We start from the raw sequence: 27511 nt of genomic DNA, 5'->3' as shown, positions 1-27511 counted from the left end.
CAGCTCCACGGCTGCCTGATAAGGGAGAGACTGGGAGTACTGAGCTAATAATGATGTAGAAGACTCGCCACTAAAATTGCTTAGGAAATATCAAGTTATAAAAGTAGAATTTAGCTGAAGGAGGGAAGATAACTGGCATACTAACCATACTTGCTAGAAACTGCAAACAAATTCCAACGTAACTGAAGCTTAGGTTTGCTTGGGATATGCCTCTGCCCAGATTTATTCACTAAGATTGCCACCACCCACTTGTCCCTATTCCTGTAACAAAAAGGACGACCCTGGCCAGCAGGCCCTGTTCCCACATCGGAAGAGCATGCTCCTACCACTTAGTTCAAAGTGGCTGACACTGGGTACCAGCTGCCCATGCAGCTCTGGCCCTACTGACAGAATCCTGCCAGGTATACAGGGTAACAACTGCTTGAAAAGAGCAACATTATCTGCTTCAAAAATAATTGGGACAGTAGCTTAGCTATGTAATTCTACTGTCTGTCCAAAATGGCAAAGTTCGCATTGTCTTTCTCTACAAAACATGTTTGGTTGCTCAAAGTTCACTCGAGGTAGGGACTAAAGGAGGTTTTCAGCTGGCGATGGACGCAGAGTGCTGCAGCCCAGCAGCCATCTGAACTGTCAGGCGCCTCTGCTCAAGGCCAGTGTCTCTGAGCACTAGCCAGACAGACTGCCAGAGCAGACACAGACTTTATTGTAATTTATCTCCCTTACTCTCTGAGAACGCAGAGTGACCCTCACTGGCAGTGTTACTTCACTATAGCATGACCTAGGTTTGATACCCAGAACCTAATGCTAGAGAAAATGACTCCCCAAATTGTTCTCTTACCTCTGCATGGGTGCCATAGTATGTGCACATGCACACAGGTCATACATGCATACATGCACAATAATATTTTTTAATTTTAAATACACAGAGTAATTTAAACTTGACCAAAATAGAAAGCTGTTGTGCAGAGACTTTCACAGTCTTATTAGCAATATGCATCTTTCTTTTCTGGATAGGAAATGAGGTTGACGATGGCGGCTGTCTGTGGGACAGGAAATGAGGCTGACGGCGCTGTGTGGCAGCCAGCTGGCAGGAACAGCACAGCAGCACCTACCTACTAATTAGACCGGACAAAATTCAACTCTTTAACACACAAGAAGAAGCCAAACATATGTTAAGAAATTTTTTAGTGAAATTGTAGAAAGCAATGATTTGTGAACTTTTCTTACTTTGTGGAATATAAAATATTTCCAAAATGTGACCATCACTGCTGGGTCTTTGTAGGTGGAGGGTAGAAGACTGGGCCGTCTTCACAGACCATCATCCCATGTGTAGACGCGCCCATGGCCAGCCAGGCTTCCTGCCTGGGGGACAGCTGTTCATCCGGCTCAGTGCAGTTCCGCAAGTGTAAGTCCTCCTTGGTGAAGCACAGCTCTATCTGGCCAATGGTCTGGACACTCTCTCCCTAAAAGCAGAAAATGGCAGACAGTTCAGCACTCAGGAGCCCTGGGTGATTATCAATCTGGGAGTCACAAGACTGGAACACTGGCAAACAACCAGAGCATGGGCTGCAGACGAGGTTCCGGACTGAGCAGACCCTCTTCACACGGAGGGCCAGGGCTCAGGAGACCTGGGCCAAGCCTTGCCTCTCATCGTCCCCGGGTTAATCTCTGCTAGTCTGGAAGCCTGGGGCAAGGTGGTGTTTTAGCTTGGAGAAAACACAAACAAAAAGATACACACAGTACACAGGAGACCCTAGCAGAGTAAAGGTCAAGATACCAGCTCTTGATGGCCCTGAGAACATGCATGCTTTATTTAGAAGCTTGGAAAAATTACAAGTTTGTCTAGAAATTACACAGTAAAACTCCACTGAAGTAATTAAGAGCTTAGAAGCCTACAAGGGAGGCACACAGGGAGGCAGGCAGCTCTTACAAGGGAGGCACAGAGAGGCAGGTGGCTCTCTGCACATCGGAGGCCAGCCTGACCTACACAGCCAGTTCCAGGACAGCTCATCATATCATAGAGAAACCCTGTCTCGAAAACAAAAATAAGAAACAAAACCTAACAAACAAGTGGGCAATATCAAAAAAACACAACAATCTTAGAAACTTCGAGATGTTTAACTGAGAGCCATCTCTCCTGGTCTCCCCCCACCCCCTCTTCTTCCTACAGGACAGTCCTGTTAGAGAGAAGCGGCGCAGAAAGAAAACCGACGGTGCTGCACAGAACCAGCCTCTGAGCCGAACTGCCATCTTACAAGAGGCCATGCCACCTGGGTGCCTCACTGTTTGCACGCCTTCACAGAGGGCCAGGAGGGCCCCCTGCCCCTCACCTGCACATCCAGAGCTTCCTGTGGTAGGTAACTAACTGCATGTGCTCCCTAGGAGGGGCTTGAGTATATACAGCTGGGAAAGACTAGATGGTAAATGCCCTCATCCCTGCTGGCTGAGAACATTCTGGTGTGGCCTTCTGGGAGAGAAGCACCACGCTCTGTGGTAACCCTCGCCTATGCTCTAAGTTCTACGGACTCATGGGTCCCTAGAGTGAGCTTTGGTGGAACCATACCTCAGTATGCTGTTGGGACCTTAGGAGTGGGAGCTAATGTTTATGTTTCTCCCAAGGAAGGAATCTTAGAAACATGTAAGTTACTTCAAGACATCTATCTGCTTACACACACACACACACACACACACACAACTCAAATGCATCCCTGTCCCACAAACTCCACAGTGGAGACAAAACTATCAGGAAAGTAAAATGATCTTTTCAATAGAGAGAGAAAGGGTGACAAAAATGCATGTCTTACCTGTTCTGGCAGAAGGCACTGGACTTTAGGCACCACACCATAGATTCTGGTGAGTGCATCTTTAAAATCTGCAAGCTGATATTACACAGAAGCATTAGCAATGAGCTTCAACAGGAGAATTCTCACACACTCACGGATTTTTTTTTTAAGAGCATCTCCCACCCCTGTATGCCTAGAGAGCCTGAAGTAAGTTTGAGGATGTCCTGAAGCCATTACTGAGGGACAAGTCTCTACCAACTAACCAATTTGGGCTCTACCCAGGAGGCCCACGTCAGCAGCAGTCTGTCCGCTCTGGGCTCCTCCTTTGGCCTGACGAGGCTGCTCTATTCTTCCCGGTCTCCAGCTTAGCCCGGCTTCTCCTGCTATGCTACCTTACCTGAAGCCACCCTTACCAAACTGATGACTGGGATCCCCAGAGCTTTTCCCCAGGCCTACCCTCCTCAGACCTCTGCCACTCTCCTTCTCTGCCGTGGGAACTGCCTCCATCACGGGAAAAAGAGTAGCTCCTCAGAGCGCCCACCACTGCGAACTCCCGCATCACATCACAGGATAAACACACATCCCACCATGCTCCAGACCTCCTCCCTCCTCTTCCTCTCCTTCCTTCCAGGAGGCCATGTGCAGTGCTCAGTCCCTGCTGTGGTTTCTGTGACAACTGTTCCTCCACCCACATCTGCCTGGCCTCTGCTGAGGACTTCGGCAACACCGCTTTACAGGACACTTTATTCCGCTCCGCTGCCTCATCTGACTCTTAAATCCACACTGTGTGGCTGCATTATCACCCTCCGCTACTGAGTCCTACCAAGCCAAGTCCAGCAGCTGCCACACGACTCAGCCCCTGCTCTCCCTGGAGGGCAACTCTCCCTTTGTCCTTGGTCCCTGCTCCAGGCAACCAGAACACTGCAGGACACAGGCTCATCGGAACCTCCTCAGCTGCCTAGGGGATGATGCAAAGCAGAAAGCCCGCTGTGCGTCAACTGCCTGGGACCTGGAGTTTTACCAAACCACTGTCCGGTTCTCCTGCCACCTTACGCCACCTCCGACGAGTCCTACGAGCCCCACCATGAGGCTGTGCAGAGGGGCCTAACTTAATTGGCACCACAGCACCTTCCTCAAGCCCAGGCTCCAACTCCCTACTCTCCACAGAGGGAGACACAAATCAACTGGGAAAATGGGCACAGTCCTGCAGACAGAGCTGCCAGGTTACTTGACACACTGTCAACAGGGCAGAGTAGCAGTGCCCGTCTGCGAGCTCGTCTGTAAGCCCCTGGCACTATCAGCAGGGCAAAGTAGAGTCCATCTGTGGGCTCGCCATAGTGTATGCTCATATGCAAACACAAGAGTCCAAGGAAAACCCATTTCAAGTAGGTTTGTGCCGGGTCACTTTAAAACCCAAGTGCAGCCTGCAGATGAACGGATCCTGCCAATGTCCCCATGACACACAAGAGGTACTAGATAAAGGTAAACTTACCTGGTAGTAGTTGATAGATGGCTTGATCCCAAATTTTTGTAGCACACTGAAATAAAATTTAAGAATTAGCTGCATTGTGACAGCACATTACACCGTGTTCTTTTTACTGGGTTTCAGTGAAAATCAAAGATGCTGCTAAAGGAGACTGTCTTTCCTTTCCCCAGCGTAAGTCTGTTAAGGAGGGCAGCAAGGAGGCAGCCCCAGGCCCTTCTTTTTTGGCCTGGGCACGTGCTACCCACATGGCCTCTCCAGAACTACCCAGTATTTCACCACTGCCACAAACCCTGTCCAAGCCACTGGTCACACAAGCTCCACCAGACACCTTCTCCCTGCTCACGTGACTCTGGGCTTATCCTAAAGAACTGCGCTGGCCATATCTTCACAGGACTTAAATGCATACAGCCTAGAACCCCACCAAGTTTCTGGTAACAAACTAAAATACTGGAGGCACAATGTAAGGCCCCTGGAGCACTCACTCATTCCAAAGGGATTCTCTGCGGTCCTTCCTGCACGATTCTGGATGGCAACCCAAGAGGCTAGATTTGAGGTGCTGGCTTGTCACCACTCTGTGGCAGCAAAGGACAAGCAGGAAAGGAGGCAGGAAAGGCCCCTGAAACCCCAGAAATGCCCCCAAATCTAATAAGCTCACCACTGCCTGCCCTAGCCATCAGTATATGAGCAACATGGGTTCCAAGAAAGTATAAAATACTCCAGTTTCAAAACAAAATGTACTCTTAGTTCCAGCACTAGTGCCCTGGATAGACTGAGCTTGACCACATTTTTTACTGCTGCATTTTCATGGCACTACTGAAACATGCTGCTCAGCCCCAGTAGTCACACACTGCGCTGTCTGCTGCAGGCAGCCCGGGGATAAGGTAGAGAAAGACGGGCCAAGCGACGCCGTGTGCTCTTCTGAGTGAAGCCTGCTGGGCACTAGCGTGCACTGGCAGGTGCCCCCAGAACTGCCCGAGCTGCTTTTACACTAAGTGGTGAGAAAGCATGACGTGCAGTCTATGAGGCCTTGTTTGTATCTTATGAAACAGACAGGAATCTGACATTTGCAAGGACACCTGTAGCAGGCACTCCTGGGACAGCCTCCACATGCAGGCCTCTGGGATGACTTGCTGACAACCAGGTGTGTGCCCAGTAGGTTTCCAAAGGCGCTGTCCTTACTGAAAGAGTACTGTGTCCTCAGAACCCCACAGGCTAAATAAATACACACCTCACAGCGCCCGCCGAGGGACTGGCATGTGTGACTCCTAGTGCACATATGTAATGATGAAGATATTTGGGTGTTCTATTTTGAGACAGGGTCTCACCGTGTAGGCCAGGTTAGCCTAGAACTTGCTATGCAGACCAGGCTGGCCTCAACCTTAGAGACCCACCTGCTTCTGTCTCCAAAGTGCTAAGATTAAAAGTATATGCCACCATACCAGCCTAATAATACAAGAAGTTAAAAGACAGAGGAACTTCAAAATCTAATCACTGCCTACCATTCTTTTTACGACAAAGAGAAAAGATCTAAAGAAGTTTTATAGCCAAATTGTACAGCTTCTGTCAGAAAGGACCACAGGCCTCTGCAGCCCTGCGCTTTGCCGGCTGGTGGCTTTTAGGTTACCTCATTTCTCCAAGGGCATCGGCTGGGACAATCAATTCAAATCCAGCTGCTTTTGAGCAAAATGACACAGAGCACTGTGTGAGATGGTGAGACATCGTCACGAGTGCTCTCTGTGCTACAGAGGCAAAGCATTTTCTAGGGAACCAATGGTTTAGTCATCCTTGAGCAGATCCACTTCATGAACCTGAAATATGACTGATGAGCAAAGGACCTCGGGGTCAGCCCCACCCGAAGGGGGACCTCAGGGTCAGCCCCACCGGAAGAGGGACCTCGGGGTCAGCCCCACCCAAAGGAGAGCTGCTCTGACTACAACGGGCTACGAATGACAAGCAGTGTCAGACACTGTGAAACCAAACCTTTCATCACCAGCAGACATTTAGTCCTCACAGTCTACACGTCTGTATCTTTACGTAGGGAGGATTAACCATCTCTCTAGCTCTAGGGTCTGCTGTAAGGAACTCATTCCATTTGCGAGCACGCTCACGGCCCAGACCCCTGGGGATGAAGGTTTCAGCCTACAGTTTTGAAGGCTATCTACATACAGCCCATGGCAGGCTGGGCTCCCGTGTGATGCCCACCTTAAGACTGTCGACATTCAGACTGGGCTAGCCTGGGCTCCCATGTAATGCCCTCACCATTCTCTCTCACAGTTCAGTGGCTTATAACAGTCAGTCACAGTAAGACAACTTAAGAGCCAGCAAGATGACTCGGCAGTAAAAGCACTTCCACAGAAGCCTAACGACCTGGGTTCAATACCCAGAACTGTGTCAGGGTAGACGAAGAGAGCCGTCTCCACAAAGTTGTCCTCTGACCTTCCACACATGTACTGTGGGACATGCGTGTACACACTCATGCACACGCGCATGCACATATACTTAATAACATTCAAAAGGTAAATGAGTGAGAAGCACTTAATACACTGGCTCAGCAGCCATGTCTAGATGACAAGGGTCCGGCCAGCCCACTGCCACTGCAGGGTGTGTCTTTGTCACACACTACTTTAGTGGAGCGACAACCTATTCCCCTGGTCCAGAAACGGGGGTCAAGGCAGGCAGTGAATGTCTACATGGGTTTAGCCCGTTTCTAGGGCTTACAGGACCCTCGCCTCTGCCTCCCTTGGTCTGGGAGCAGCACCACCAGACACAAAGATCCGCGATGCTCGGTGTCTCTAGGGAAGTCATGTCAAGGCAGCAACTTTTTCAGAGGTTACAGCATGCCTGCCAGTCTTGCCTTCCCTGGGGCCGATTCACTGATAGCCAGACAGTACCAGGACCCAGAGTCGTCGAGTGGTCGGGAGCTCTATTCCTTCCCAGCAATGAGGCCACCACACCACTTCCGGGACCACACATGTGAGGCTGTTATCAGGAGGTGCTCCACACTCATTCCCAGGGGCCTGGGTTCAAGGTACCCACCTGTTGAGGTCAATCTGCTTGTACAGATCCAGGCTCTTCCCAAAGTACTTCTTCTCGGAATTGAGGGCGTCCACCTGGGCAGCACAGGTGCCATGTTTGTCCCACTCATGTTTCCTGTGAGATTCACGGTATAAAGCTCAGATAAGACCTCTCCAACAGAGCTGTCACACACAGCCTTGGCTGCACTAAGGCCAAGGTACAGCAGCGTGCAACAACCTCCAAAGAACACTGCTCCATCTTCTCATGCTTTCTGTTAGAAATACTTCCAGGACATCTCTACGATCGCAGAGTACTCAAATAATAACAAACTGAGAAGGGAGAAGAGGCCACTGTTGAGACACCTGCCACATTACACAGTACTATGAGGCCCTCTGCAGAGCCAGCGCAGAAGCCAGGGAATTCCAGAGAGCGGCACAACCCAGGCCTGGTTCAACATGAGGACGAAGAGGAGGCAGGGTGGCCTGTCGCCATCCCTGTCAGCATAATAACCGCACTCACATAGGCCCTGAGTCCTGCAGTGCACAAGGAAACCTGGGGAACACCTGCGCATGGTTAGTGGTTATTGTATTACAGGAAATATGCAATGATAATTCCTTGCATTCAGTGCTAATTAAAGGGCTCAGTTGTTGTGTGTTGGATGGTTAGGTTGGTTTGGTTTTTGAAACAGGGTCTTGCTGTGTAACTAAAACTAAGTCTGTCTTAATGAGTCTGTCCCTAAGATTACGCTTTATAAACATTTTACATTCTTTGCTGTTTCACAGAATTCTGCAAAAGGAAATAGTACTGTTAGTTTATGAATGAGAAAGTGCTGCCCATAGCTCCAACACACAAAGAAAAACCTACCATGACCCCAGCCCTACCACACACACACACACACACACCCTTTATGGGTGGGAACAATCACAACAGAGAGTGCATGCTTCTCTTGCAAAGGACCCAGGTTGAGTTCCCAGCACCCACATGGCAGCTTTTACCGTCCATAACTCCATCCCCAATGGCTCTGACCCTCCTGGGTACCATGGTACATATAAATGCATGCAGGCAAAACAACCCCACACATAAGAAACAGTTTTTTAAAGGACACTATCTTTAACTGGAGTTGTAAGCATTGTCTAAGAGCTTCCCTTCACCCTGATCACTGGATTGTAGTGATACTCTCTCAAGAATGCCAGGGTAGCCAAAAAAGCGGAACACAACCCCAGGCTCCCTCAGTACAAACACTAATACACAAGCCATGTGTGAAAAGTCTGTCATTTTAACATTCAACTTAAAAATGAAGGCAAATCAGTTTGCCATTAATAAAACATAAAAATAAATTCATATTTTGCCCATACTGTTTAATTAACTGTACAGGGCTCAGTGTTCAGAAGCGGCTGTCTTATCTGTACTGATCTATTTCAAGCCTTAAGGTCGGACTACCTCAGGCATGGTGTACAAGTGTAATCCTATTTTACATAATTACTGCTACAGCTTAGTTCTGGAGTGTTCTCACCCATACATCAAAGGCTTGGCTCCAAGCTAGTGATGTAAAATTATAGAGATTTGAGAAGAATTATGAGAAGGATTCAGGCCACCGGAGGGTGTGCCTAAGAAGACACTGCGACAGCCTCTTCCTGTGCGTTTGTGTTCCCGTGAGGTGAGCTGCCACCTCTGCACGTGCTCCAAGATGATATACTGTGCTGCGAAGGCCCAAAGGCAACACAATCAATCAGAGACTTAAACCTCTGCCAACCACAGACCCAACAAATCTTCTCTTTCTCTCTGACGTTTCTGAGATACTCATCTCAGTTACCGAAAGCTGACACACCATAATTCATCATCTCAAGCACACGGAGAAGTACTATGTAAGGGACTTTTCATTTCCCCTCACCTCAATTCATTACAGACGTTAAGATGAACTACTTCCTCACTGTGGAAGACAAGTTCTTGCCAGGGCTACAAAGTGAGCTAGCCTAAGCAACTAAGTGAGAGCAGCCTTCTCAGAACTAAACATAACACTGGGAACTGAGCTCACTGGGCAAGCAGTGTGGGCCGACCAAGACTCAGCCCAGGACGCTGCCCATCGCCCAAGCCCTCACTAACTAAGCATTCTGTTTCGCTTGGGCGGATTCCAACCTTCACATAATTACAGTACACAGATCCTAAACAGCGCCCTTCAAGAAAAAGTCATACTCCACACCGTGACCCGGGATGGCCACCCCTTACACTCCACTGCTTTGTAGCATTTTTGCCAAACTTAAGCATTTTACTCCTCTAAAAATCCTGGAAAACAGAAATGTTTCTAGGTTTAATTAAGATATCTGGAAAATATTACTAGCTATAACAATATTTCATATTGGAAGATGTTGAAAAAATTGCCTTCAGTGGAGTCGATTTTATCTTCTTTGAAAAACCAATGCTTTGCAAACAATTGAATTAATTCTGGGCTCAGCTCCTGCTGACCTGGAAACGCCCATCCCTGTGAGAGCCCCACCTCTCCTCTGTCCCAGGTCTCCATGACATCACTGTTTTAAGGCATGCTCCCTCTCTGTATGTGTCTGATTCACACTGATTTTTAAATATGCAAGCACTTGATTTAGTTAAATTTCAGGAAATGGGACTCTTTCAATGAAGTAATAAATGAAATAAATATAGATTAGAAAATAAGTTCGTAATATAAATCCCACCTGACCTCATTTTTAACCTGCTGGAGAGAGGCATCCAAAGTGACAGAGCAGTCATGTGACAACAGGCAGCACTCAGCCTCTGGAAACAGGGCCTCTCCTCTGTTCTTTATGCCTCCCACAAGCTGCCATCCAGACACCTAGAAACTCTCACACCTGTTTAAATGCATATGGCCAACAGAAAGTCAGACTTACCAGAATTGGCTGCGGTTAGAGGACGGGTGAATCACATCGGGCCAGTAGACCTTCATGTCTTGCAAAAGGTCCTATACGTGATTTAAACAGAACACAGTTACCCAAGGCCTAACAACTCAAAGCTTCTGAGCAAATTTAACAAACCAACACACTAAACAAAAAGCATTCACTCTCCGACGACCAAGATGAATTTGTGATGATCCTGCATGAGGCATGTGAAAGTCGTGAAAACCCAAGCCCTCAAGAGAGAATGAGCTGAGGAAGAGAGGGGCTCTGAAACCACAGACTCGTGAGGAGCTTGGCCATTAGTGACGGCTGCAGGCTGAGAGAGCTACGCACCGCTCAGGTCCAACCACAAGACGCTCTGGAAAGAGCAAATCACGACACAATGAGAGCTACGGTTGGCTGTGGATATCAGGACTGACAAGAGGGGGTTGGGAGGCCCTGAGTTCAATTCTCAGCAACCACATGGTGGCTCACAACCAGATGTAATGGGATCTGATGCCCTCTTCTGGTGTGTCTGAAGACAGCGACAGTGTACTCATAAAATAAATAAAGCTTTAAAATAAATAAAATTTTACCAAAAAGAAAAAAAAAAGGGTATGACTCCTCATGTAGGCTGTGCACTTCAGTTAATGATATGGTAGCAATACTGGCTCATTGTAAGAACACAGCACGCAGATGGACAGTAACAGTGAGGAATCGAGTTTGTACTTTGCATTTGGTTTTTCTGTTTATATAAAACAGCTCTAAAATAAATGTCTATAAAAAAAAAGCCATACCCTGATTCCAGAGGTGCTCTTTGAGCTAAGGCAGCCTGCAGCCCCTGATCTGGTGCGTAGTTAACAGGGCCTAAAGGACTCAGCTCAGTTTTCAACGTCTATATCAGCAGAGAAAGGAACTTCAGTGAAAAGGAGCACAGATAGAGGTATAGGAAGGGTGCCCTGGCTTTCCTCTGACCCAAAATCCTGTCAGCCGGCCTCCCCATCCCATGCAAGCACAGAGCTGCCTCCTCCTCTCCATGCTGTCCACCCACCTGTCAGTCTCACAAGCCCCCTCACTGCCACTTCCTTCAACCTGGCTTCAGCCCCAGTCAGACCTCTGGGGATAACCAAGGGCGATGTAACTGACGGCCAAGTTAGGGCATGTTCCTGCTGGGGAGACACTACACTGACACTGATGCTGCAGGAACAAGCCAGGACTTTCTGGGGGACAGGAGGGCATGACCACTACAGAGCCAGGGCCCCCAGCAAAAGGCAGCTCAACCCTGCCGTTCTATCTAACGCACAGATACCTCAAAGACTGCACTTGTCCTGGCCGCACCCCTCCTCACTGCTCCCTCTCTCATCAGCTATTCAAGGCTGAGTCCAGTGTCTTGCAGCAACAGTATCTCAGCCAATGAGGTTTATCTAAGCTCAACTACTGAGAACTGAAAACTTTGCCTAACACCTCCATGTGATGACTTGCAATGCAAGGGACACTGACAATGTTAAGTCTCTGTAGGCACTGATTATTCTGGCTTTAAGAAAAATACACTTTTATTAAGTGACAGTCATATACCATTGGGTTTAGTCTCACCGTCTACTTCTGTCTCAACATCTGTTTCCTGGAGAACCTGGCCTGGACTCTTGAGAGACAAGAGAAACGTGAAGTCTCTGTGCAGAGTTTTATACACCATAGCAATCTTGCACGGTGTACCCTGAAGTACAAGGAGGACTGCGAGCGCAGTAACCACCTCGGTGAAACGTCACAAAAGAGCTCCAGTGTGCACATCCACACTCAGGAAAGGACAGCCAGGCCTGTCACCCAATGACAGAATGTCCGGCCTGCCACGTGCTCTACACAGCCCCAGTCACCCTGACATATGACCATATACAGAACTAATGGCGTCCCTTAAGGAAAGATGACCGTGTCGGACTGGGTTCAGCATGCCAGACTCCCAGGGTACTTCTGTTAAATCTCTCATGTGCTCACAACTTCCTCCTAAGTTAGGAACCTTGATAATGAAGAGAACCATCATTTTCTCCCTGTTCAGAGACTCTACTCACCACCTATGGCAGAACTGACCAGCCTGGGACACCGGGGGACTACTCTCCTAGTCACGGGTGTCTGGAAATGGCTCATCCTAAGCCACACAGACCAGGTGGCCATTTTCACTCACTGACCCAGATGCCTCAGGGCCAAGGACTAGCTAGGGCTGGCAGGCAAGCCTCAGGGTCTATGCAGCCAGGATAGGCCCTGCTCCCACCTGAGACTGCCTCTATCAGCTTACTCAGGCCGAAGACAAGGAGGAAAATGGTTGATTTTTTTGTTGTTGTTGTTTTTGAGTTTATTCAATTGTCGTAGATAGTAATTACTTAACAAACCCAGCGGGCTCGGTCCTAGTGAATTCATTCCTGATCCTGTATTTTTAAACATAACTTTGAGGGTACATGTTTGAAGAAAGAGTTCATTTAGTTCAACAGTCTATTGCAATAAAAGTATAACAAAAAGATCAATACCTTAATCTCATTTAAGTTAAAATGCCAGGATTGGTTACAATCTTCTGCTCTATCGGGCCTTGAAATCCAAAATTTAAGAAAAAGAAGAAATAATAGTCTTAGTTAGGATGTTTTATACAAGGCACTAGGAAGTACTTTCATTGAAATCTGCATAGAACAGAAATTCTGATCAGAAACTCCTCACTCTACACAAAGCAGTCAACAAACAATGGGTCTGGGCAAATAGTTGGTCTTTGTTCTGAGAAGGGACCAGTAGAGCCAAACAAGTCTAGGAGCAGAGCAGAGCAGCTGGGTTGCCAGCAGAAGAAACGCAGGAAATGGCTCTGGATGGAGGCCAGCCTCAGCTCTCGCCTACCCGAGGACCTCAAGGTGTATGGGCCAGATCCACTCTAAAGAGAATGCACACAAACATGGCAAAGGGGATTGGCTGCTTGTAAAGTGTGTAAAACTGTTTGTCTATCGATCTAACATTTTAAGTATTTATTTATAATAGGCCCTAAGAATAAAGTAAGAAAGGACACAGATCCTTATTTATCTATGATAAGCGGGCATTGGAGAGAGTCTCAGTAGTTAAGAGGAAGCAGAGGACCTGTGTTAAATTGCCAGCACCCAATGGTGGTTCACAACTGCCTGTAACTCCAATCCCAGGGATGATGTCCACTTTTGACCTCTGCAAGTACCTGATTCACACACAGTGCACAAACATACATGCAGGTAAAACATCATACACATAAAAGTAAATATATATTCATATGCATATAAATATATAATATGCATCTGGTCAGCTGAAGAAACTTCTACCAAGCATAACAGTTCTACTCATGGTGACTAGACTGGAGCTAGCTTTCCCCGACTGCTTCAGTAGGTTTTACTGCATTAGATGCTTGCCATAGTCCATGTATTGTCCAGTAATCCAGAGAGTCTCGGCAGCTGTTAACTTCCTAGGGAGAAAAGATAAGGAAGGTGATTGGTTGTTGAAATATTTTATCAGCTCCATTGTTCTTTAAGACACATTAACTACACACAGGTGCATTACTAGCAGAAAGAAACTCATGTTTGCACTGCGTTCACTCCAGCATGGAGCTCACGAGGAAAAGTCCGGGCTGAGCATTCTAGATCTGTCCTCCTAAAACTGAGCTGACAGGAGGATCAGGCAGCTGCTTTGCTCTTTCCGTGCATTCACAGATGTGGATGTGCACACTTACCTATGAATAACCTGCTTAAGAGGCAAATGTGCAAGAACACCCTGACACTCTGCGACTCTCAAGGCTGCTCTGGTACCAGACCGAAAAACATCAGTAAAGTAGAAAGTACTGGACACTTGAAGCCAAGAAGTGAAAAATAGGAGTATATTTCAATAATAACGATAAAATCTTAGTAAGATAAACCTTTTAGGGCCCCCTCCAACTGGTTTAGTTAACATGAAATTCTCCCCACAATAAATGATAATATAAATAAATATACTTGGGCTATCAGACTGGATGAGACAGAGCTCAGGACACGTGCATATATATATATATATATATATACACACACACATACATACATACATACATATATACATACACACACCCCAGTAACCAGGCAAATATGACAGCGGGACCCAGTTACTACAGACAGACATCAAACCCCTCTTGTGCAGACGCCTCCCCACTACGCAGCCTCTTTCTGTGGATTATCTAATGAGAGTGCACTTAGGTGACTGAGCCACTGGGGAGAGTGACCGGAGGTGTCAGCTTTTTATACTGATGCAAACAAGACTGGGATAGCAGGTTATAAGTCAGACAAAATAAGCAAGGTGGTCAAAATTCCATATACGTCGGTTCAAAGTGAGAACTGTATGGTCTTCTTATGGTATTATTAGATTATCCTGGACCTCGTAACATAATTACTGATTATTTGTATGCAGAAAGAGTCACTTTGCATAAAGAGACTGCTGGATTTGTACCTGATTAACCCAGAATTAACTCTGTTATTTATACAATTGCAACAGTCCATCAGAAGTAGAAACCATCTGTTATATATTACTCACATTTGGTCTCATACAGGTTTGCCAGGTCATTAGCTCAAGGAAATGACGAAACTGACAAATTACTAATAGGGAATGTGTTAGAAGTCTCAAAATTTCATGAGAAACATATTAATGGGAGAGGTTTAAAGAAAAACTTTTCCATCACTTGGCAATAAGCCAAAGTAATAATAATAAAAATGTTCTCTATACAAGCAAATTCTGCTACCTGCTGGTAGTAACCCTAGGGGTACCAAAAGAAATGACATCTGGCAGATGGATGTCCTCCATTTTGCAGAATTTGGAAACAAAGGTACATACACCATACCACTGACATGCACTCAGGGTTTCATGGGCAACTGCTTGGCATTCTGAAACGGGTGATTGTGTAATTAAACAGTTATTGGAAATAATGGGAATTATAGGGATACCTACACAAATTAAAACTGATAATGCTCCCGCGTATGTGTCTAATAAGATGCAACAATTCTTCACATACTACAAGAATAATGTTACTGCTATAGCACATAATCCCACAGGTCAAGTAGTTATAGAAAGAGCCAATCATACCTTAAAAGAGACGCCTACTAAACAAAAAGGGAGAGCAACCCCCGCTAGGGACAGACTAATGTGTTGCTAACTCTCAATTTTCTTTTTTTTTTTTTTTTAATCCACCTGTCTTTGCCTCCTAAGTGCTGGGATTAATGGTGTATACCACCACTACCCCTCTAAGATTCAGTTTTTTTTTTTTTATGTATTTATTTATTATATGTAAGTACACTGTAGCTGTCTTCAGAAGCCAGAAGAGGGAGTCAGATCTCTTTACGGATGGTTGTGAGCCACCATGTGGTTGCTGGGATTTGAACTCATGACCTTTGGAAGAGCAGTCAGTGCTCTTACCCACTGAGCCATCTCTCCAGCCCAACTCTCAATTTTCTTAGTGTTGGTGAAAGAGGAAAGCAGCAGCTGAGAGGCCCTGGGCCAAGCGATAGACTACAAGGCTGTGCTGACTTTACAATGGAAACCTGCAATCCTTTTAAGATGGGGGCGTGGCCATGCGTATGTATCTAAGGGGAATGAGAAAATATGGCTACCAACAAAACTTATAAAGACTAGAACTGGCCAGGGAAAACCTCTTATCAGCTGAGACATGAACGTCTTCACAAAGCAAATAGCCCAGGTGATTCACTCTCACAGACTGTCTCTGTTACTGATTTCTCAAAAAAATGCAGGCAGATCGACTTCAAAAGGGCTAGCCTTAACTATATACACACGGAGACTAGGTAAACACAGAGAATGGGCAACAAATGCTACAGCTAGCTGTTCTCAAACTAACCATTTTTTCCTTGGAGCCCATACAAAAATTCTTCACCCCAGTTCAGCAGGAAGCAATTTTCCAAAGATTGTCACCCTAGTCCCTTAAGTTGGGGTGAATAGGTTTGATCATTTGATGTGTTATAATTGTTATCTAGGATGGAAGGTTTTATTGGTTATGATCAGGAGGGATTGATAAAAAATTTAAAATTGTTTTGTTTGAATTATTGTACAGTAATAGTAATTTTAAAATTGTTTTGTTTAATTATTGTATATTGATAGAAATTTAAGTTTTTTTGAACTAATGTATATTGATAGAAATTTGTTTTGTTTGAAGTATATATTGATAGAAATTTAAGGTTGTTGTATCAGATCATTTGACTAGATTGTACGTTTGCCATTTATTGAAAATGTGATAGTTCCTACAGTTATTTCCATTGTGTGTGGATTGCTAATGGCAGAGAAAAGGAAAATTCTTAAATAAGTGAGAGATATGAAGTGGAAACTTCTGGTTTCTTTGAAAAGTCAGTTATGTCAAATGATGTCTTGCTGGGGCACACAGGTGAAAGGATGTCTTGCTAAAGCAGACACGTGAAAGAATGTTTTCCTGAAGCAGACGCAGGTGAAAGGACATTTGATGAAGGAGTAGAAATACGACCCCACGGACAGTGGGTGAGGAGCACTGGGCCCTGGTTTGGTCTGCTCTGCCTCACTAAAAACACGCAGGTATTGTTTCACCTTACACAGCGCTGTTAAGCTCAACTTGTGGTAACACCACCATTGAGAGAACTCTAAGAACTGTTCCTGTGACAGCGCGAGGCTTCCACAGCCTCACCTCAGGCCAGCTGGTGAGCCAGGTGTCTGCTTGCTGAAGGGACTAGACTGTAGCCGCTGGAGCGGTTAGCACCTGGTGTCTGCCTGCCTAGAGTGCTGGTCTGCAGCTGCTGAATCATATTTGATGTTTGCTACAGGTCTGAACTGCTGCTGGTTAGCGCCTGGTGTCTGCCTGCCTAGAGGGCTGGTCTGCAGCTGCTGAATCGTATTTGATGTTTGCTACAGGTCTGAACTGCTGCTGGTTAGCGCCTGGTGTCTGCCTGCCTAGAGAGCTGCTCTGCAGCTGCTGAATAGTATTTGATGTTTGCCACAGGTCTGAACTGCTGAACTGCTGCTGCCCAAGAAGATCAAGCTCACCCCCAAAGAACTACTGCTGAACAGATTCACTTCCTCCATAGCCTAATAGCTTTTATGCCTACATGACAGTTGAAGGCAGCTACTACAGACAGACGACAAGTCCCTCTTGTGCAGACGCCTCCCCACTACGCAGCCTCTTTCTGTGGATTAGAGAGAGTGCAGTTTAGGTGACTGAGGCACTGCAGAGAGTGGTCTGCTACAGAATGACTCAGTGACTAGACTGGGGTAACAGGCCATATACTACACCGCAGCCACAATTCCTTCCTTAAAGAACTCATTTCCTGTTGGTTCACTGTGTATGAGGAACAGAGCCCGTCTGAAAGGTCTTTGCTACCTGCTAAGCTCCAGTCAGCCTGCGTTTGTGATGCTAACTCAGACAAGAGGTAGCCGCCTTCTTTACTCAGCCATCACTGAGGACGCATGGCACCTCTTTAGTTCATGCCAGGTGTGTCCCAGCATAATCCATGTCTATCTCATCACTTGGGGCGGGGGAGGACAAGAGACAGCACTTGCGGCTAGAGAAGGGCACAATGAAGAAAGAAGTTCCTCATCGATGAGGGTGGGGTGGGAGAGCCACGGTTTGAAATAAATTGCTTAAAAGTGACATTTTTATAGTCACTTTTAATTCTTTGAATTCCTCAAGCTTTAAAGTGGAAGGCACTGCCGTGCATATCCACACTGCCAAGGCACAAGCCCAATTTCCTCAGACAGGCCAGACCAGCCTCTAGGCTGAAGGCAGCTCCTCTAGGCTGGCCTGAAGCAGAGGCTTGGCTCCTGCAAAGGGGGCCAGGGTCTCCAGGCACCCTGCAGAGAAGAGCCCGGACCTGGTCTCCACAGGCCCTCAGGTCCCACACCTTCCTTTTACACAGTCTGACTCCACCCCATACCAGAGCCAGAGAATCACAGAGGTGCGGCCACTTCGACGACCTTCCAGGTCAAGAGTCTAACTTGGTGACAAGTTAAACTGTCCATTTTTCAACAGGAAATTAAGACAGGAAGTGAAAGAACACCACCCCCCTCCCCATGCTCAGAGACAGACGAAAAGCAGGGGTGCTTTCCACCTGGCAAGATGATCAAACAACATCAAAGCCTGTTTGTACCCTGTGTAATTAAGAGGTCTCAAACTTTAAACTCAAACGGGTTTTCAGAGAAACCATCAATAAGACTAGCGGCCAGTCAGTAAGGTGATAAATCACTTTAGACGTCACACAATCAACGCCAAGGTCAGCTTTATAAACTGCTCACAAGGAAGGGGCTGAGCAGGGGCCCCAGCTGGTCCCACTCCAGCACAAGGGGCTCAGTGCAGGCAGCCCACAGGACACAGGGCATGAAACAAGACCCGGACATGGAGAGAGGTGGCAACCAAGGGGGAAGGGTATCACGATGACTACAGAGGACAGAGCGGGAGAAGGGCACCATGGGAACCAAGCAGAACTGTGTCAGCGGCAGGCAAAGGCCTTCAAGCTAGTCTGTTCTTGGGAGGCATCTGAAGAAAACTTAGCAGCACAGAGGGAACACAGGTGCAGGCCTGACGAGAGCAGAGCCATCCCACAAAGATACAGCTCTCTCTAGAATGGCCTTTCAGTGAACAAAGCCTCATTTGGAAACGGGGTCTTTAAGGATGTCATCAAATAAGAGGAGAGGCTACTAGTTGAGGTTGGGCCCTAAATCCTCTTGGGGGGTGTCCCGAGACACAGCGACAGTTCGGATAGCGGTTTAGAAGAGCTTGGCTCCTGCAGGCTCCTATATTCGAATACCTAGTTCTCCAAACGGTGAACTCTTGGGGAAGAATTAGTAGGTGTTGCCTTATTGGAGGAGGTATATCACTGGAGGTAGGTTTTGAGGTTTCAAAAGCCCATGACATCACTGCGTGCACTTGCTCTCTCTCTCTCCCCTCTCTCCTCCCTCGCTCGCTCTCCCTCTCTCTCGCTCTCCCTCTCTCTCTCTCTCTCTGCTTCTTGTTTGTAACTCAAGATGTGAGGTCTCAGCTTCTTGCTCCTACACCATGCATACAGACCACCACACCCCCCTCCATGATGAACAAAAACTCTACCCCTCTGCAATCACAAGCTCCAAATAAAGGCTGTAAGTTGCCTAAGGAAGACATGGAAGCGGTACCTCTCTATGTCTAGGACACCAAAGGCTGCCACCTCGATAGTAGAAGCTATGCCACGGGATGGAACAAATGCTCCCAAGAACTGGTCCTCCTTAGCTTTGGCTTCAGGCTGCCAGCTCCAGCACCGAGAGAGGATGATGTACTTCCAACGTTCCGAGCCATACCATGGACACTCTCAGGATCTCTAACCCATGACCCTCCTCTGTAAGCCACCCGTCAGGAGGTCCGGTTCTGTTACAGCCACTGCACTGACTGAATATACCTGGAGTACAGGTGGCTGCTAATGCATACAAAGCACTTCAGACAGGCTCACTGGATCAAAAGGGCCAAAGCAAAGCTCACCTTGCACACGGTTGGGGGCCAGTGCTGGGTCAAAATTAGTTTCTTCCATTCGTGGTTGCCACTGTTAAAAGACAAATGTATTTTTTCAATACTGTTTTAAAGTGACAAAAATCCACCCATCCACTCAGCCACTCGCTCAACATGGAGAGTCTACGGAACTAGACATACTGCCAGGAAGGAAGTCCCCACCTCCCGATGTACACATCACAGAGGACAGCAACCAGCACTCTAAGAATAACATCTATACCACGGTGCATATTTGTAAGTGAGGGAGACTATAAACAAAATGAAGAGGGCAGGTAAGCCAGGGGTATAGCCAGGAAGATCTGCTGATGGAGTAATCGAACAATAAGTTCCCCTTTTTAGGATGCTCAGGTAGTTTATGGATAGACTCATAATCCCTCCACTGTCTTTGTGAATTCCCACGGCTCTGAAAATTCACCATCTCCCCCTAATTCATGTAGCAACACAAAACGTGACTCTAAATGGCACAACAGTACTATGGGTATCTCAGTCGGTGTTTACCTCACAGGGTGCTGCCTCAGAGACTACTGTGGATACGGTGTACCTTGAGCCTGGCCTGGGAAAGCAGCCTTCTCACGTGTCATCTATGGCACGGGCTCTATGCCTTGTTGCATGCATGAGCACTGGGCTGCTTCGATCACAAACAAGTCTGTGAAGTGAAGTTCTCCCAATCCAGAGGCTTTACAGAGGGACTGTGGAGCTGCGGTGTGGCTGTCCCCTATGGCGTGCATGTGTTGGAGGCAGAGTTTAAGCAACAGTGGGAGCTTTTAGAGTTGGGACCAACTGGGACCCGTCAGGTCACTGGTGGTATGCCATTGAGTCTTCCAGGTATCCTGGTTAGACCTCCTGCCCATCGCCATAAACTAATAGATGAGGAAAGCCTTCTCTGCAACACACGAGGTGGAGCACGCCGTGAGACCTGGGCTGAAGAAAGGTAAAGCTCCAGCTGTCTCCAGTGCAGAAACTTCTTTGTAAAAGTTCACACTGAGCCTGGGCGTTTAAACCATTCCTAGAAAGGCCAAGACAGCAAGCAGGCTCACAATAAAACTCAACCAAACTATCTCTATCCGTAATTCAGACAAAAGGAAGATACGACATTTTAATAAGAGAACAGAAAGCCTCGCCTACTCCAATATTCAAGGAAAGAATCTAAAGACCCACCCAAAAAGCACGGGATTCACCAACCCCATGCCAAACCTTTCCGTCAGCTGCATACACGCATACACCTGTAACAGCTGCTTATAGGAGAACTGTGCTCTATGGCCCCAGTTAAGATTCACTGCTCCAAGGACTTTCTGTGTCCGCTGCTCTCTCCTGGTACCAACTATGCTGTCCGGGGGGGAGGGGGGGGCAGGGGGGCGGGCAAGTGTGTGTGTGCAGTAGGGCTCCAAGATCACTCCTCCTGGACAGGGACTAGCTTTTGCACCACTACCCCCTCAACACACGCACACGCACACGCCCCAGTGACTGTAAATAAATATGAAAGCAGGCAAATGCCACCGGTTTTCAGTTACTCTCTGGGAATAAAGTACTTCTGAAGAGTTATGCCCCACTATTTCCGCTCCAGTGATGTAAGCACCGACACCTCCTAACCGACTGTTACACAGGGGAGAGAAAAAGTCAAGATGTGTTCAGTGATTAATGAAGAAGAACTGGAGTAGAGATTGCCAGAGACACCCCGTGTGTTCCAGGGAGAACTAAGGGGCGCGCGACAACGCGGGAGCCCCAGGGGATAGAAAACTTTAACAGAGCAAGAGGGGCGTCCTTCCTCTAGAAACTAGCCTCCAGCCCTGCCGGCGCTCACCTCCACAGCGGGCCCGCTCCGCACAGACAGCACAGCGCCAGGCCCCAGCCCAGCACCGAGACCCAGCCCGGGAGCGCGCGGCGAGCCTCCCCCGGCGCCATCGCACAGAACCGGGCTCTGCAGCCTCCCAGCGGCCTTTGCGCAAGCAGGCTCTGCAGCCCGACCGACCTAACTCCTAAGCCACGCCCCCAGCCCCGCGCGGACACGCCCCCGTGCCCCAGCCCAGAAAGTCCCCCGGCTCCAGTTCCGGCGGGCACGCCCCCCACGCTGCGCCCTCCCCCCTCCCCAGCGCCCAAGCCCTCCACGCTCCAGGTACCGACGCCTTGGTTCCTGGCACCAAACTGACTTGACGCCGGTGCTTTGGCCTCCCGACGCCTTGGCCTTCCAAAGGGCTCGGCCCCCAACTGCTTCGGACCTGACAGACAGACACGCCCCCACGCTCGGGCTCCAGATGACCAAAGGCCCCGACCCACCTGACAGACACGCCCCCACGCTGTAACGCCCCCCAATAAGGGGACATGCCCCCATGCCCAGACCCACCTGACCCACTCCATGACCCCACACCCAGCCCACCTGGCCCACCTCACGCTCCCATACCCAGACCCACCTGACCCCATGACCCCACACCCAGCCCACCTGACCCACCCCATGACCCCACACCCAGACCCACCTGGCCCACCCATGATGCCACACCCAGTCTTCCTCTTATCCTTCAGTCTCCAGCCCACCTGGCCAGCCCCAGGCCACCGGATCCCCCTCACTCTCCTTATTACACACCCACGCTCAGGCCCAACAGACCCACCTCGTGACCCCAGGCATCAAGCCCACCTGACAGACCTCACCCCACACGCCCCAGACCACCTAAAGACCTCAGGTCCTCTTGCCACTCCAAATCTATGCCCCCTCCTCACGCAGCGCTACCCTTTCAGCACACATGGCCCACAGAGAAGGGAACACAAGGGTCCTATGCTGGAGCACTTAGACCTGTGAAACTCTCCTCCAGGCCGGGATGTCGTGGGAATAGCACCACGGTTCAAAGTAAGTAGAGATGTCGTGATCCCGATTACTATCTGCCATTCCCTCCAGACTGAAGTGGGGCCCATGCCACTCTGCCCCCATTGCCACTGAAGGAGCCCAGCTGGGAACGGGAAGGAGAGGGCTAACCATTTAACCACTCTGCTTTGCCAGGAGTGTCCAATTCCACACCCCAGGACAGCACACAGCCCAGGATAGCTATGATGTGGCCCACCTCAAAATCACAAGCCAACCTAAAACATTATAAGGGTTTTTTGTTGTTGTTGTTGTTTGGATTTGGTTTGGGTTTTTGCAATTTTAAATAACGCCATGGATGGGCGGTGATGACACGTCTTTAATCCCATCACTTGGGAGGCAGAGGCAGGTGGATTTCTGAGTTCAAAGCCAGCCTGATCTACAGAGAGAGTTTCAGGACAGCCAGGGCTATACAGAGAAACTCTGTCTCAAAAAAAAAAATTTTAAAAAAAATCTTAATTTAACTAATTTATATTATTAATTTAATTAATAATGCCATGATGCCTTAGGATGAGACTTGTGGATAATAAAGTTTCACCACACGGTCAAAAGGCTGGACATTCCAGTCTAGATAATGCAGACACACCCGCGGTTCTGTATTCTCTCAAGGGTTTAAAAAAAAATAAAATGCTTGCCGGGCGATGGTGTCTCAAGCCTTTAATCCCAGCACTTTAATCCCAGCAGGCAGATTTCTGAGTTCAAGGCCAGCCTTGAGTTCTTGTAGTTCCTCTGGAACTACAGAGTGAGTTCCAGGACAGCCAGGGCTACACAGAGAAACCCTGTCTCAAAAACAAAAAAAAACAAAAACAAAAACAAACAAACAAAAAACCCACACACATGTAAACTACCCCAAATTCTACTTCAACCTCAGTCCTGTCCATTTAAACACCCAAGAGAAGCCAAGCCTAAGGTCAGGTGTGATTAAGAAGGGTAATTGCAGGCGATTGGCTGAGAACGACCACATTCATGGGAGGGTGGTGTAGTCGGAATAGTTCCCACGAGTCTCCGGGCTCCAAACAAATTGTTGGAGTGTAATTTTAGAGGCTTACCGGGGACCAGGCTCTTCTTAAAGAGGGTGAGCCCGGGGCCCTCAGCCTGGGAGAGAACAGCTTAGCCTGGCTTGGGTAGTGAGTGCCCTGTAGCATGGGTGGAGATGGATTTGGTGAAGAGCAGAATTGATAGGCACATCTGGGCTTTTATTTAGGTAACCTGGGCCATTCCCAGAGGCCGAAGAGTGGGGGGTTTGGTTTTGTAATATGTGCCATCAGTTGGAGGGAGTCACCAGTTACTTCCTTTATCCTCAGCAAAGGTCTCTCTCATCCTTGAGAATTGCAACCTACTTACTATTCACACTTCCCTCCGCAAGGGACCTGACCAGAGCATGGGCTCCTCTTTCCTCCTTCACTGACTGGGGTCCCTTCAAGACCCTGTGCTTCGTTTTGTGTCTAGAGCTGTGTGTTCTTGAGTGAGTTGTTGTTTTTGAGATCGAGTCTCAGTGTGTAGCTTTGGCTGACCTGGAATTTACTCGGTAGACCAGACTGGTCTCGCAGAGATCTGCCTGCCTCTGCTGGATTAAATGTGAGACTCCAGCTCATTCCTGTTTTTAAGGAGGAGTTTCCAAGTTGTGGGAGTACTTTTAACCTCCAAGGAGCTGGATGTCAGCCCAGAGCAAGTGTCCAGCGGGAGCCTAAACAGCCCTGTGCAACCTGAGGAGAGGGGAAGTGTTTGTGATGAAGAGATAGAGGCGCACTGGTTTATAAACGAGGAAGCCAGGCAGCGGGCGGCAAGGCTCTGACTCGATTCTATCCCCTCCATGACAGTGTGAGGGGACAGACAGTGAGGTTTGAGGGATGGAACTTGCATGTGTATCTGCAGGACCTTGGCGGGGTTGGTGATAGGTAGGGAGAATCCTGACCATGAGCTGAGGTCCTGAGATCTGTTTAGTCCTCAGAGGACAGGACGTGTCCATGCTGTGGCCTTTTGATGACTTCCCAGCTTTCACACCGAGACTTCCCACTGCAGTCCAGATTATGTTGCAGCAACAACCTGCCCCAATTTTGGTGGCTCAGTTGCAACATAGTTTCCTTTCCAGAGGCAAATAAGGCCTATGGGGATTTTTGCTTTAGACGCAGGCTAGAAGATAAAAGCTCCTTCAAAAAGGCAGAGTGACTTTCTCCACCGCCCCAGCACATTAGTTCTGACGCCTCATGGTCTGGTGGAATCCTTTGGGTCAGGACCTGCCTTGTGAACAGCTGTAGGTCGCAGTGTCTGCAAAAAATGTGTCAGTCGTCAACAAGCCTAGCACTAGACAACAACTGAATGTGCCAAGTGTCAGAATGCACTTTTAAAGCATCGCATCCCCTGATGCTTGGGAGTTCTCAGGAAAACAGCCCTGGGAATGTGGAGGCCGTGGGCAGCGTAAGCAAGGAGGGCACATCCCAGCCGGCCTCACCATGCTCCTGCTGATGGTTTCCAGGGGAAAGATCAAAGTGAACAAGATTAGGCACCCGGACTGCTGGACTGCGCAAGGGAGGCTTAAAAGCTGAGGGTCCTGGCTAAGAGGAAGCGGTTCAGCTGCTGGTTTCCCAGCCCTGAACACGGTGAACCAAGCAAGCTAGCTAACCGGCTCCTTCCAGCCAGCTCTCCACTTCTGCAATCAGGAAACCAACCACCTGCCGTGCAGTTCAAAGAGAGTTCAAAGAGAAAGTGTCAGTAATGGTGTCAGGAGCCATTATGCCCAGTCCCCAGGAAGAGCCCTTGTTGTTGTTTTCCTCTCCTGGGACAGAGGCTGGGGGACCTTGCAGTTGGGACAGTAGAGTCAGGGGTTCCTGGTGGGAACTACCTCGGCCTGATTGTGTGTACTTGTGTGTGGTTCCTTCTTTATCCCACCAGCTGTGTGCTCTCAAATTCTGAAGAGCTTTGTCATCCTATGGCGGGTCTCACTTTAAAAGGCCTTTGCAGTCTGTATCTCGGAAAGGGACAGCTCTAGTGTGCTCTGCAGCCTGTATCTCAGAGAGGGACAGCTCTAGTGTGCTCTGCAGCCTGTATCTCAGAGAGGGACAGCTCTAGTGTGCTCTGCAGCCTGTATCTCGGAAAGGGACAGCTCTAGTGTACTCTGCAGCCTGTATCTCGGAAAGGGACAGCTCTAGTGTGCTCTGCCCTTTCTCTTCTTGCAGTACCCAGATCTCTAGCCTTGCCATGTCAGGCTGGCTGTTGTGGGACATTTTATAGAATTGTTGTTTTCTGAGCTACGACTATGACAAAACAGGGGCAGGAGAGAGAGAGAGAGAAGAGCCTTGTCAGGTGTCTCTTGAAATGTCATCTTTCCCTGTTGATGTCACAGAGAAAATAGAGCCACAAGAAAGAAGCAGAATAGATCAGACAGCCTGATGCTCTGTCGTGGGAAATGTGTTATCTTTATCCTTTAATGCCAACTTTTGTACTTTGGACCAAAATGTCATCTACAAAATTTTGTCCTAAAAGTTTATTATCTGTGTTTTTCTGACTCATTTCACAAAGGATATTTACTCTGAAATAAAAAAAAAAAAATGAGCTTACTCACAAACTGTCACGTGTACAGACACCCACATGCACCTATAAACACTCCTACGTGGGTATTATGAAAGGCTGTTTACTTGAGCTTTCTAAACCTTCATCTTGAGGGAGGGAAGCCAGCCACAGTGGACTCAGTGTGGTCGTGGGGGAGGAGTGCAAGCGTCACAGAGCGAGTGACGCCCTGGCCCTCCGGAGGCACTGCAGCCTCCATGCAGGGTCCTCTGCCTGGGGACCCTCACTGAAGAACAAAATCTGGGCATGCGCAAATGCCGTTTAACAAGGGACCCATCAAAGGCTGGCCTACAAAGGAACTCCCTCTGTTCTAGCCGAGGTGCTTCCAGCAGTGGTTAGGAGGTTTGCCCCTCTGACACTTGCTGAAATTTGCCCTTCTCTGTGAGGTATTCAAAAGCTAGAGATGGAATCCAACCTTAGATTGTATGGGGTGGGCTTATGGGGGTTCAGATTGAATAAGGTCAGAGGCAGGGCCCTCCCAATTGTGTCTCTCCTCAGAGAGAGAGAGACTAGAGGACACATACAGATACACAAGATTGTTTCTATCTCAGTGTAAAGTTACCTGCACCACCTTGCTATGCTGTCCACAAGAAAGCTGTCAATCACCAGAGCTGGCAACACTGCGTGGGCTTTCAGTCTCAAGTAACTGAAATAACTCTCCCTTCTTAACTCTGTTAGTCTGTAGTATTTTTATTAACAGGAAAGAGACTAAGACAAGCTGAGACCCAGACATCAGGGAGCAAGCAGTTAAGTTGCCAGATGCTACCTTTCTACCACTGAGATAAATTACCTGAAAGGAAAAGTTAAAAGGTGGAAATGTTTATTTTAGCTCAAGGTTTAAGATGTTATCGGGCCAGGGTTGCTTGGCTCTGCTATTGCTAGGCCTGTGGTAAGGAAGAGCATGCTGATAGTAACAGCGTTGGGGGGACTTAAAATCTAGGCCCCAAGAGCACACCTCAGCTTCCTCAAATAGGCTTCACCAAGTCTAGATGCCATCGCCTTCCAGTCCTTAGAAAGGCCTCGGTGCATAAGCCATTGATGGCTTGGGGCCTGCAGGACCCAATCAGAAACCCCGCTGGCTGGCAACCAAGGATTTAGGGAGCATTTTAAGGACATGTTATATCATTCCTGTCATATTGTTAGTGACAGTCAGTGTCTGGACCAGGTGTCTTCAGGCCCTTGATATCTTATTCAAAGAACTGAAAACTTGCACAGATTGCCAAGGAGCAAGGAAACTTTACAGTCCAGGCAATGCAGTAGTACAGGTGAGAAGTATACTGTCAAGATTAGCAGCAAGCCACAGGGATGAGTGTCCTTAAGGGCCCAATTGTTGTTGGGGCTTCAACTTACGGGGTTCAGGAGAGGGAAGAGTTTGGCTGTCAGGGGGCATATTAAGGGTCTGGTTCGATTGAGGGTTCTTTAAAGTTATAC

The 27511-nt window shown here is 48.1% G+C and overlaps 1 protein-coding gene across 1 annotated transcript; it reads right to left on the bottom strand.

Moving 5' to 3' along the window:
* Window positions 1-1168: 1168 nt before the first annotated feature.
* Rnaset2 (ribonuclease T2) lies at window positions 1169-21622 on the bottom strand. Its single transcript, XM_052169926.1, has 9 exons — window positions 21464-21622; window positions 19636-19696; window positions 13553-13605; window positions 12665-12722; window positions 10164-10234; window positions 7306-7419; window positions 4276-4321; window positions 2805-2879; window positions 1169-1463 (listed from the first exon to the last, which is right to left on the bottom strand). The coding sequence occupies exons 1-9, from the start codon at window positions 21562-21564 to the stop codon at window positions 1263-1265; spliced, it is 780 nt and encodes a 259-aa protein (XP_052025886.1). The 5' UTR covers window positions 21565-21622; the 3' UTR covers window positions 1169-1262.
* Between the last annotated feature and the right edge of the window lie 5889 nt (window positions 21623-27511).

This window comes from Apodemus sylvaticus, chromosome 23, assembly GCF_947179515.1.
Source record: "Apodemus sylvaticus chromosome 23, mApoSyl1.1, whole genome shotgun sequence".
NCBI classification, from domain to species: domain Eukaryota; kingdom Metazoa; phylum Chordata; class Mammalia; order Rodentia; family Muridae; genus Apodemus; species Apodemus sylvaticus.
The sequence above is the reverse complement of the archived record's forward strand: the minus strand, read 5'-3'. Positions and strand labels throughout refer to the sequence as shown.

Coding starts and splice junctions, on each gene's coding strand:
- Rnaset2 (XM_052169926.1), bottom strand. CDS start 21,564: ATGGCGCCGGGGGAGGCTCGCCGCGCGCTCCCGGGCTGGGTCTCGGTG. Junction 12,723..13,552: donor TGGACAATACATGGACTATG/GCAAGCATCTAA, acceptor TTGGATTTCAAG/GCCCGATAGAGCAGAAGATT. Junction 7,420..10,163: donor TCTAACCGCAGCCAATTCTG/GTAAGTCTGACT, acceptor TGAATCTCACAG/GAAACATGAGTGGGACAAAC.